This window comes from Zonotrichia leucophrys, chromosome 12, assembly GCF_028769735.1.
Source record: "Zonotrichia leucophrys gambelii isolate GWCS_2022_RI chromosome 12, RI_Zleu_2.0, whole genome shotgun sequence".
Classification (NCBI taxonomy): Eukaryota; Metazoa; Chordata; class Aves; order Passeriformes; family Passerellidae; genus Zonotrichia; species Zonotrichia leucophrys.
In genome coordinates, this window is record NC_088182.1 from 16,076,766 (window position 1) to 16,089,115 (window position 12,350).

The 12,350-nt window shown below is 50.8% G+C and overlaps 1 protein-coding gene across 3 annotated transcripts in view; it reads left to right on the forward strand.

Moving 5' to 3' along the window:
* DAG1 (dystroglycan 1) overlaps positions 1-12,350 on the forward strand; it is a 52,570-nt gene that overhangs the window by 30,501 nt on the left and 9,719 nt on the right. For all 3 annotated transcript variants that reach the window (XM_064724059.1, XM_064724062.1, XM_064724061.1), the window contains exon 2: positions 5,700-6,109. In XM_064724059.1, coding sequence (XP_064580129.1) covers positions 5,828-6,109 — 282 coding nt within the window. In that variant the 5' untranslated portion in view covers positions 5,700-5,827. The remainder of the gene's footprint in view (positions 1-5,699; positions 6,110-12,350) is intronic.

Consider the following 12,350-nt stretch of genomic DNA (forward strand, 5'->3'; position numbering starts at 1 on the left):
GTGCCTGGTTAGTGTTGTGCAGGACAGGATGCTGTCCCTCTTGAGCAGTGTGGAGTGGGGAGAGCTACGTCTGGTGGTGAATCTTCTGTCCTCTTCCTGGCCTGTTCCCTTGTGGCAGATGCCTGCCCTGAGTCTGTGTGTGACCAGTGTGTCTGTGTGTGTGTGTGTTCTGCTGTGCATCCCTGTCTGTAACTCATCCTGTGTGCAGCAGTGTCTGGAGCTTGGGTCTTCTGTGAATGTCCATGGCAGAAGCCACAGAGGTTGGAAATAACCCCCAGAGGCTTTTGCTGCACTTCCCATAGCCTTTAACACAGTCTGTTGGAAGGGCTGCTGCCTTTGTTTCAGAGTAGATCCGGAGCAGGGCAGGCACAGAAACTCTGACCATTCCCTACATTTCACCCTCCAGGCTGTTCTTTGCACATACTACATGCCAGATTGCAGGCTAGCACGCTCCTGGGCTTGAGGAGACTGTCAGTTCATGGCTTGGTGATGGGCTGCTGTGCCCAGACACACTGCCTGCAGGCTGTCTGTCCCTCCTGCCCCCCTTCCTCCCTTCCCGGGCTCCTTGGGCGCAGCGCAGCCCCGTGTGCAGGGAGCCCTGGCCGCCTGTGCCCGGCCGTGCCGCCAGGCTGGCACCAGGGGTGCCTGCTGGTGTTTGGGAGCGGGCAGCAGGGCCGGCAGAGTGCCATCTTTGTGTGTGCCTGGCCAGGGACGCTGCGTTTCAGCATTTCATCATTCCTGCTGCTCGCTGCCCTGACTCGCCGGCGCGCGAGAGCTGACGGGGCTTGCCCGGAGAGCTCCTGTGAAAACACGCATGAGATCTCTGCACAGACAATAGCTCTGCTCTGCAAAGGTGCACCAAGTCTTTATAGCTGAGTTTGCTTCCTTAGAGAAAGGCCACTTGTTTAATGCTGTCTTTAATGAGGATATTGGTAAATAAGCAATCAGGTAAGTGGGATTCCTCCTAACTCCTAAATATCTTCTTAACCAGAGTCAAGAATTGCACAGCAGTTACTTGAGCTTTCTGCACGCTGGGCTCAGTGGCATTAATATGCTGGTGGTGATTAATTACCGCAGCCCAGTGATGTGATTGTGTGCTTGAGCAATTGGATTAGATGCAGCTGGACAGAGACTTCACTTTCACTGGTTCTTGCTGAAGTGGTGTCGTAATCGGCCACAGAGGAAGAGTCATTTCTAGGACAGCCACTGTCCTCTGGCTGGGATGCTTCCCCTGGCTCCACACCTGGGTCCTGATGGGCAGAAGGAAAGGTCTCTGGGAAAATGTGTGGCTGGGAAAAGCTACTTTGTCCAGCTCTCAGTGTTTCCTTTCAGTCCCATCTTCTGCCTGCGTTGTTCAGCATTCCTGGATAACAAAGGTACAGCATGTCCTTACCGTGTCAGTGGGTCTCAGAGCTGCATGGAGAGGGAGCAAATTCCAGCATTGCCTTGACAAGTCAGCATCATATCAAATGCAGCATCATAACTTCACCAAGCAGGCCCGGTTCCGTGGCTCTGTGAGGGGGTTTGGCACTGGAGATCAGGAATCAACCTTGGCACATGCAGCAAGCACTAGGACTGAAGCAGATGTTGATACTGACTTTGATGTTTCATCCAACACTCTGAAGGCTTGAACTTGAGACCAAAAGAGCTCTCACAGAAGCATGAGAATAAAGAGAAAGTCAGTTCTTTCAGAAGATCAGACAGAAGGAAACATCCTGAAATTCAGGACTAACCTGAACCTTTATGTTTGTTCTGCGAGACTGGGCAGTGCAGATCCTGCTGGAAGGAGGAGCACAGTGCCATGCAGAGAAGCTGGGGTGGTCTGGCCTTCCCTCATGACTGGGAAGTGCTGCCTAAGTCAGCCAGCTCTATGGCCTGATGCTTCCTAGAGATCAGCAGAGAACCGCCTGCAGAATTCCATCTGTGTTTGGGTTTTGGTCCTGTTTTGAATCTGTGGGAAACTGTGAAGCACTGAGGATTTTGCTCCTGGAGGGCTCCAGTTCTGTGCCACTCACTGGTCACAGACAATGACCCAGAGCATGGACTTTTCCAAATACAGCTGGGATGGTTTCTCAGCTGAGTCAGGGTTGTGCCCATGGTAGTGCCATGTGAGGTGGTGTGGGCTCTCAGAGCAGAGGCACCAGGCAGGTCCCAGCACTTGTTCCAGCCTTGCTGCAGGTAACATTCACTGTTCTTCAGCTGCATCCAGACCACAGTGCTGGTGGCCAGTAGACTTGCAGAGCAGCACTACTGGCTTTAGGCAGGGGATCTCCTGTCCCAAAAGGTATTCACCTTGCACTGATAGTCCATGTGCCCCGCAGCACTGCAGGGCAATGCCTTGTACAGCTCTGTGATAGCTGGAACCATCCTGCTTTTCCTCCTTCACACACTGGGAGAGGCTGGCAGTGTTTCAGCTTCTGTCCATTGTGTGCTGAGGTGGAGCTGTGTTAAGAGGTTTTTTTTTTGGTGGCGCAAGTTTGTTCTCAGCTCTTCTGTTTGTTCTTTGTTATCAGCTACTGAATTCCTCCTATACCTCCTGTGTGCTCCACTCTTATATGCTGAGCCTGTTCTTCCATATTTTCCCTAAAATGAAACTCTGAATCTGCAAGTGTCACAGAAGCACATAATGGCCAGCTGCTGGGCCAGGGGGCACATATAGGGCAGTGTTTGTTGACTGCTTTGATAAGTATTTCTGAAATAGGTGATGACTTCATCTTCCTCTCCTGCTCTAGATATCAAGAACCAGCTCCTTTCTGCCCAAATGCTCCTCTCCATCCAACAAAAACGCCCCAGGCTGGATCACATCATTTGGCCGAGCAGCACAAAGCTTTGCCACGCTCATGCACGAGCTGCCCTGCAGTGTGACAGGGCAGGGGCTGGCCTGCAGCACCTCTCCAGGTGTTGTACAGCCTTGTGCAGTTGTACACTGTGTGTCTGGCTGTCTGGGATGTCCGTCCTCTGCTAGGTGTGGATGCTCAGTGCAGCAGTGAGAGGCAGCCACGGGGCTGCTGCCATGTTCCTCCCCCAGCCACAGGTCTCTGACCCTGCCCGTGCTTGCCATCAGGGCTTTCCAAAGAGCAGGTGTCAGGAGAGGTAGCTCATGGACAACGTGCCATCACTGCAGTCACCACGCTCCAGGCTCCATGGAGTGTGCAGGTAGTTCCTTCAGCTTTGTAAGGCACAGTGCAGGGACAGAGCCCCCTGATTTCCCACTGTGATGAGCAGTGACTTCCTCAGGACCTCTTGCAGGAGTCTGCATCATCTCTGTAGCTCATTCACATGGCCTGTTGGATATTCTCCACCAGACATCTACTGTGGTACTCATTTACCTGCTGAGATAACTCTGTGCTCATCTGAAATCAATTACAGTGTGTCAGATCCTCCTCTGGCCACACAGGGAGCTGGTAGGAGAGATGTGCCCTACAGGGATTGTGACTTGTCCTTACCCAGCAGCCACTTCCTGAGGATAAACTCTGGCTCAGGCACCTCTCTCTGGGTGAAGATCATCCTGTGCTGGTGGTTTATCACCCAGAGAGTGGTGGGGCACTGAATGGGCTCCCCAAGGGATGGTCACAGCCCCAAGGCTGAATGGGCTCCCCAAGGGATGGTCACAGCCCCAAGGCTGACAGAGCTCAAGAGGCATTTTGCAAGGCTCTCAGGCACATGATGGGATTCTTGAGTGTCTTGTGCAGTGCCAGGAGTTAGACTTGATCATCCTGATTGGCCCCTTCCAGCTCAGCAGAGTATGGGTCTGTGTTCCTTTGCCTTTGGGAAGAGCCTGGCTTTGCCTTCCTTGTTGTTTCATCTGGTGTATTCCCCTCCCAGTCAGCTCAGACAGCTGGAAGCGCAGAAGCAGCAGGGAGTGGCTTTTTTGTAGCACTGACCTTCTTAGCAGCCATCCTCCCATCTGTCTTGTGGTTCCCAGCAGCGTTATCCTGCCTCTGCTGTCTCCTGTGCCTTTCACTTGAGGCAGGTTCTCCGCAGAGCAGCGGTCAGATCAGGTATCTGCCTGGTGCATCCTGTAGCCAGAGGTTATTGCATTCAGCTCCTCATTCCTCTACCCACAGCCCTCTGTGCTGTGCCCTGGGCCTGTTACCTTGATATGGGAGGTGTCAGCCCTTCTGTGTGTGGGGTTTATTGTGAAAGGCCCATGGAGGGGTGCAGATGTGCAGATCCTTACACGCTGCCTCTCAGCTTCTCTGGAGCTCGGGCTTTAGGGTGAGCCACCAAACCTTATCTTTCCTGTTATTCCTAGAGCCTGCTGAGGTAGCCTTGGGCTTGGGTGCCTGCATGGGCACACCTCTGCCTGCTTCTGCAGGCCTCTGGTGGGCAGCACACCCTGCCTGGCCACAGCACAGCACAGCTGAGCCCTGCCGTGCTGCTCTGGGAGCTCTGCAAGGGCAAGAAGCAGTGGGAATTCCCTTCCCACACAGACTGGCTCCAGGCTCTCTTGGGACAGCCTGATGTGCATCATGTGGTGCAGACAGAACAGGCTAAAATAAATCCAACTGGGAGCCAGTGGTTGGAAGCTGTGCTGATTTGCTCTGGGAATTTGGAGCCACTTCTCTCTCAGCCTGGGAAAAAGGAGTTGGTTCAAGGCATTAGGGAGCCCAGTCTTGTGTGCTCCTGGCATTGAACAATGTCTGCTTGGTCTGTGTGCCTGTCCTGCCATCCTGTGTAACCCACCATTCCACTCATTAGTGCAGATCAGTTACCAGGAGCTGTGCTGGCTGCAAACTGCCATACCAGAGTGGGCAGCACAAATTCCCTGGGGTCCCAAATGGCTCTGTCCTACTCCAGGGATCCATTGGTCTCCTGCAAGCAGTCTGTGAAGAGGAACATGGTGGCACAGATCTGTGACTGCCGTGGCTGAAGGCAGTCTGGAGGGAGAAGTGGCTGGGGAAGCAAAGGAAACCATGGCCAAAGGAACAGAGAGAAAGGAGATCCAGGGAAGCAGGGAGGTGGTAATGATGGGGATGAAGTGAAAGAACAAAACAACAAAGTGAGGGAGAGCTGGAGATGTGTCTTGGCAGAGTGTGGGCACAGGTGAGCTGTGCAAGCAGGAGAGAGCTGGATGGCACCATAAACCACTGTGTGTGCCTAGCTCACACCAGTCTGATTTGGGGCTGCATGTTGTGGGCCCCCAGATCTATTCTGAGCACACTTATACAAAAAGCTGGACCTGAGAGGAGACCTGGCTTGAAAACCCAGCTCATGGATCAGAGGAGCAGAAGCATCTGTCGTGTGTGAAGCCATTAGGATGGTAGCTTTGGACTTCCAAATGTTTCTTGGTATCTTTCCTACTGGGTAACTGGTATTTAAATCCACTGATATTCCAGCCTGGCTGCAGCTCGCCTTGAAAGGTCAACTATTGGTGTTGTGCTCAGTCTCAGCTTTGGTTGTATCTCCCATGTCTCCCTACCTGTGCCTATCTCTGGATGCTGTGCCTCCAGAGCAGCAGGAATATGGCTGTGTGTGTGGAAAAGCAGGAGGATCTTGTTTCTTGGGAGATGCTGTATGTCAGAAGAAGAGCTGAGAGTGCTCTCTGATGGTTGTGGTAACTTGCAGTTAAATCAAAAGCTGAAGCACAGAGAATAACATGGCCAGTACCCTCTGCCTGTTGCAAGGTCACTGTGAGTTGGCTGGCTGGCTTGGCTATCTGAATCAATGTGCTGATTGGATTTCCTGTGTCCAACCAGGTTCCCAGGACTCCTAGGATGAGGCTGCTGTGAAGGAGTGGTGGATCCCCTGCCCGTGCTGTGGTGCCTGCAGATTGCCCGCGATCCCCTTTCCAGCTGGAGCACCGTCACCAAGGCTGCCGGGAAGAATGACTGTTGGATGCCTACTGCAAGCCCCTGTCCTGGGGAGGACTTGGCTCCCTGTGCTGCTGCTGGCAGCCTCTGCTCACTGCCACTGGCCCAGCGAGCCGGCAGAGGTGGTTCGGGACTGGGAGAACCAGCTGGAGGCCTCCATGCACTCGGCGCTGTCGGAGCTGCGCGAGGCGGTGCCGGCCGTGGTGGGCATCCCCGACAGCTCCGCCGTGGTGGGACGCTACTTCAGAGTCTCCATCCCCACGGAGTTAATTGCTTCCAATGGAGAGGTTGTCCAGGTGAGAAACACCACTCCCCAAGGATTGGTTTTGGTTACATTCATGCAGGATTGAGCGGGTCTGTGACCGTGTTCACAGGAGTCTTAGGATGAGGGAAGAGACAAGGATCTGACTCCATGTTTTAGAAGGCTGATTTATTATTTTATTATATATATTATATTAAAACTATACTAAAAGAATAGAAGAAAGGATTTCATCAGAAGGCTTGCTAAGAACAGAATAGAAAGTAAAATAACAAAGGCTTGTGGCTCAGACTCTCTAAGCCAGCTCACTGTGATTGGCCGTTAATTAGAAACAACCAACATGGGCCAATCACAGATCCACCTGTTGCACTCCACAGCAACAGATAATCATTGTTTACATTTTGTTCCTGAGGCCTCAGCTTCTCAGGAGGAAAAATCCTAATTAAAGATTTTTCATAAAAGATGTCTGTGACACGGGTCACTCACTAACAGGCTGGGTCATGAGCCTGGCTGGGAAGCAGCCTTACAGTTTTGTAGGACTACAGGAGAAGGATTTTTATAAAAAATTAGTCTCATCTCATTGCAAAGTTTCTCTCTTCTGTAACAGAGAAGACTTCTCAGAGATGACTAATTGAGATTGTTGGCTGTATTTAAACTGTGAGATGCTCTGGCCCTGGAACGATGGGGAGATCCTGCCGTGGGATCTGGGGAGCCACAGATTCCCTGGGACTGCTGCTCAGGCTCAGGCAGTTTGCTTCACTGTGGTCACAAAACATTGCCAGACAAACAGACCTGTCCTGCCAGCAGGGCTTTGGGCTGCCTGTGACACTGTCTGTCCTGACCTTGGCCCTCAGTCCCTTGGGGAAAGATGGTAGCCTTTCCCCTTATCTGAATTAAACTCATACAAGGCACTGCAAGGACCTGAAAACTGAGTTTGGAATCAGTCCTGAGTGTAGAATAGCCCAGAGGAAGGCAGGGACATGGCCAAACGCAGGTGTGCTCATTGTTAGTTCTTTCCTGGTAGGGTTTGCTTGGATCACATGGAATTCAGAAAATTCTCTCCTTAAAAAGCAGAACTGCCTTCCAGTCTCAGGATTTCTTTTCAAAGAGCATTATAAAGCGTTATAAAAATACAAGCTTCTGGTGTGTCTTAGAAGATCAGAGGGAGAAGGAGAGCAAGTCAGGAGCAAGTCTGACATCTCAGTTTCTCCTGGAAGGCAGGTTTGGTTTAGCTCTGTGTACAGTCCCACAGTTATCCCAATCCTGATATCTGATCCTGCTGGCTCCAGCAAGGGTGCCAGACCACAATGTGCCAGGGTGGGCAGAAAATCTGAAGAATGCAGCTGTTATGGACAGAGGGTCAGACAGGGGGAGGAGGGCAGCGGGTGAGCCCCTGGCCAGAGGAGCCAGGGAAGGGGCCAGGCTGGGCTTGGTGCCTCTGTGCTGACCCATGGAAAGGTCCCTGCCCAGCCTCACCCACCTGTACAGCACCAGGCTGCCAGAGCCTGTGGTGAGCCCCAGATCTCATGTTACAGAAATGAGAACTTTGGGTTGGGATTTTGCATCCAAGTGGCTTGTTCTGGTGTTGTCTAATAGCTGTTTTGATGGCAAGAATAAGTGTCAGTATTTATATAACACCACAGCTTCCTCTGTCATCTTTTCCTGGCACAAAAGTTGTCTGTGATAGCTCAAGTAGCTGCAGGAAAATACTGATGGATTATTTCCACCCCACCTGATGGCTTCAAATTCTGCCTCTGCCATGTAGGTGTGAGGTGTGTTGACCATCACCAGCAGGCCTGGAGAGCCTGGAGGGGCCTGGGCTCAGCAGGACCCAGCAGCTGCTGGTTGTGTGGAGTTCAGCAAACTCTGGGAGCGATTTTCATGCTTATCCCTGGCTTTACCCGAGTGCATGTTGCATCTGTTCACCTTGAAATTGATTTTAAAAGTGCAGCAGGCTCTCACCGAGCTGCTGTCTCTGGAAGGGCTCTCCTTGCAGAGAATGCATGCTGGCTGCTGAGCACAGCTGACCTTTGCTATGGGGATTTGATTCCTGGCTAGTGAGAACTGCGTGGGCAATTTTGGGTGCTAGGATGCGTTTTTGTTTTACTGCTAAGTTTCTGGGCAGATTGCTCTGGTCTTTTTCTCAGGCTGCCTGACATTTCTCAGCTGGAGCAGTAAAAGCATAATACTTGTGAATCTTACTCGCTGGTGTACTTAAACCCTGCTAAGAAAGAATAAGGACTTCTGTGCCTTCTGAGATGGAGCAGGGTTTACAGTGAGATATGGTTACCTGTATTTTTTCCTCTTTAATTTCAAAGAAATTGTCTACAATATTTTATTTTTAAAAAATTGCTGACAGTTCCTGTCCCCATACTCCCACTGGAGCCTGGAGAAAGTGTGATTGCTTAATTTCTAGATGATTCCCACTGATTATTTCAAGGATTGTGGTGGGGATCGCCTTGAAGCTCCTTCTCAGATCCTCTCCCTGCTTGTTAGCAGATTCCAGCCAGCTGTAGACAAAATACTTTTATCTGCAAGCTGGGCTGTGGGATGGAAACAACGCCAGGCATGTGCAGCGTGGCGGAGGAGTGCCCCGCAGGCACGCACTCCTGCACAGTCAGGTATGTGCTCCTGGAGCAGCCCCCAGCCTTTCCCTGCCACCCCCAGAGCTGCTGAGCAACAGGTGAGAGTTCTATGGCTAAGGACAAAAGCAAGTTTATTTGAATGTGCTCAAGCTGCAGAGAAAAGAAGTAAAAAATTACCACGTGTCTTAATTTCAGAGTCTGTTTCCATGTTGCTCAGGGCCAGCTGCCTGCAAGGCACTGGGGCCGTGGTAAACCCTTCCCCTGTGCCTTGTGTTCCCAAGCAAGTGCCTTGGTCAGGCAGTATCATGGCCTCTGAAAAGCAGCTGGAGCTTGCAGGTATTCCAGCTGTTGGATTTGGCAGCAGGTCAGTCCAGATGTTGTCCTCTCGCTTCCTCACTACAGCAGGGCTTCTGGCTGTAAGACTCTCTCCGGCTGTCTGGACGTGGCTGGGAATTCAAATTCCTTGCTGTGGCTTCCTAAAAGACATCTTGCAGCCCTGTCTGTCACATCTGACACCAAAACATTGGTATTTTTAAGAGGTTTGGGTTAAAACAACCAATTTCCCCATATCCTACAGCCCCCTTGCCATACAGACAATGTGTGGGTGGGTTGCCGCTGGCTCCTGCTGGCTCCTGGCAGATGCTGGCTAGGACAGAGTAAACATGGGCATTAGTGCTGGTGCCTTCACCAGTCATCATCTCCTTAACCCCATTTCCATGAGGACTGTGTGGAGTGTGACCTGTTACCTCTCAGCTGTGTCCTGTCAGAGAACAGATCAGGCTCCGGTCAAAGACCAGTTGGATTTCCTGTTCCTGCCACTTCCATTTGAAGCTGCTCCAGAATTTGGCTGCTCTGATTAAAAATGCAGCTTCTAGCCTAAATTTAGAGATGGCTAGAAATATTTATATGTGCTGCCCTTTAGCCTAAATCAATTCTACCTTCATAATATTTACTTCCCTTATGTATTTATAGGTGACAGGCATATTCCCCATCTTGATTTTATTAGGTTAAACAAGCCAACCTCTTTAGTCTTTCTCATAAAATAAGCTTTCTTTCCTTCCCCTAAACTTTGCAGCTGTCTTCTGCACCTCCTCCAGCTTGAGTTTATTTTTCTTATGTTTGCATGACCACAGTGTTACAAAACATTCCAGATGAAATTTTACCAGAACCTTTTATAAAAGCATCAAACTTCCTTTTCTCTTCTATAAATAACTTTGTTTGATATATCCTACAATCGTTTGCTTTTCCATGTCTGCTTTGCTTTGGTTTGGACATCTTCCTATCAGCTGAAATATCCAGGTCTGTAGTTTTTGCTGCTTCCAGTCCCAGAAGAGGACAAAAGGTGAGGTGCATGACTTGGTGTGGTGGCTGCTGCCACTACAAACATGGCTCTGCACTCATCCCACCAGCCAGGGTATGCTGTCCCCACAAGGGGAATTGAGCCCTTGCACCACCTGATATCCTAAATGCAAATACCCACAATACACAGAGACACTATTAAATAACTTTAATTTAAAGATAGCTCTATAAAGCATGCTGGAAGGAGAGGAACTCCTGGTGTGTTCTGCTTCCCAAGGCACATCCCTGCCAGAGCAGATTTGCTGTGTCTCCCTTGAAGGTCATGTAAAGCTGCTTTCAGTCCTGAGAGTGTTCACTGTGGGATGGGTTTGTAGCCAGTGCTGAGGAGCTCAGGTGAGCATTCCCAGCTGTGTCTTAGCCCCTCATTCTTGTTTGGTTTGAAGTGCATGGTTTCCACAGGGCTTTGTTGGGAAGACAGGTAAAACGCCCAGCAGAGGCCCTGAGAGCTGTCTCTGTAAGCAAACACAGCTGGTGGGAAAGTGATTAGAACAGAATTCACTCAGATTAATTGCACAGTGCAGCTATGGAGCGGGTTTGGAGGTTATCAGAGACTGGATATCCATCTGGGAAAAAGGGAGTCTTGCTTTCATAGAATCACAGAGTTGTTTAGGTTGGAAAATACCTTTTAGATTATCCAGCCCAACCATTAACCCAGCACTGCCAAGTCCACCACTAAACTTTCCAGGCAGGAGGCTGAGTTTCCAGTGGTTGTTCTATTTGCCATCTGCTGAAGCAGCTTTTATTGAACAGCTTTGCTCTCATCAGATGTCAGGGACCTTGATTTATAAACAGGATCCACAGGGATTGGGTTGCAGGAGTCCTGACATGGGTATCTACTGTCAGGGCTGTGCTGCTCACCTCAATCCTGCTCCAACCCCAAAGCCAAGGGCTGGATGTTGACAGCCAGCCTCAGTGCCAGGACACACTTGCTTTCAGGGAAGAAAACCACAAAATACTGAGTTTTGGTTTTTTTCCCCTCTTGCAATGATCTTTATTTCAAAGCATTTTAACTGAATGTGAGATTTATGAAAGTGGCATTTCTCAAAGGAAGAAGAGAAGCAAAGAGCACTCCCGAGGGGCTGTGTCATCTAGCTGGGTATCTTAAAAGGCTCTCTCTGTCAAGGCATTTGAGCTTCACCTCCTCCCTGGGGTCCCTGGTTTTCTTGGACTAACTGGGAGGTGCAGCAACAGCCGCTATTTACAGGCAGCACACGGGGATAAATGGCAGTGCCTGGAACAGGTCCAGGCAAAGGAAGACTTGGGCAGGGTTTTGCTTGGTTGCCACGCTGCAATCTGAGTGATAAGATGAGCTGATAAGATTCCTGGGGGGAGGCTGAGGGGGCTTATCTTTTTCCTGCAGGGAGTGACCGAGTCAGAGAATTTGGCATTTTCAGTGCACGCTTAGTAACAAACTCTGAATTTGGAGGAGTGGAAAATGTGACTCGATCTAATTATAAACTGGCTTTTCAGACGGGCTGGGAGGTTCCTTGTTTTGTCCTGCTCTTACAGGTTGTTGCTTTGAGCATCCAAGGAGACAGAGGAATGTGACAATAATGAGAATCCTGCGAAGGAGCAGACCTGAGGCTGCAAGATCTGGTCTGCCTTTCCTTGCCACGCTCTTGAAAGCCAGCTTTCCAGCAATCTGCTGATGGGAGGAATAAATTGCCAGGGCTGGTTAGCTGTGCGGTGGCAGCACTAAACCCCCAGCACTTGGCATCCCAGCTCTGTGGTATTTTTGCTTCCCTTTGGCCTTTCGCTTATAAGAAGTGGCGCTGAAAGAAGAGCCCGACCAAACTTTTTTTTTAAAGCTGTTTGAGGCTTTTCCTGCCCCGTGCTCGCCCCCTGGGCAAGGGACAGAGCGGGGTGTGGGCAGCCCGTGCTGACCCCAGCCCTGGCGCGGGCGGGTGCGCCTGCCCGCTCCAACAATAAGGCCAAACAAATCCTTCCAAGCTGCTTGCATGGGCCGATGAAAGGAGGATTTCTTGGGACACTCAATGTTTTGTAGTGACCTCCCAGTGAAACAGCTGTTGTGTTCCCTTGCCCAGGCAGAGTGGGACGCTGAATGGTGTCCTTATAGCCAGCACAGGCGCAGCTGGAAAAGAAGCCGTCATGGAAGGGGTATGCGAGGGTGGCATGAGCTGGGCGTAGCTGCTCAGCCTGCACCTTTGCAGAGCCGTTTCACTGATGGTGAAGGAGCTGCTCAGACAAAGCCCAGCTCCTGTGGAAGGCAGGCTGAGCCCACATCCACAGAGGAGGGGGCTGCTTTCTGTGTGTGAGGCTTCACTCGCTCCTTGAATGGCTGGAAAATGCAGATTAGCAGCAGACACGTAAACT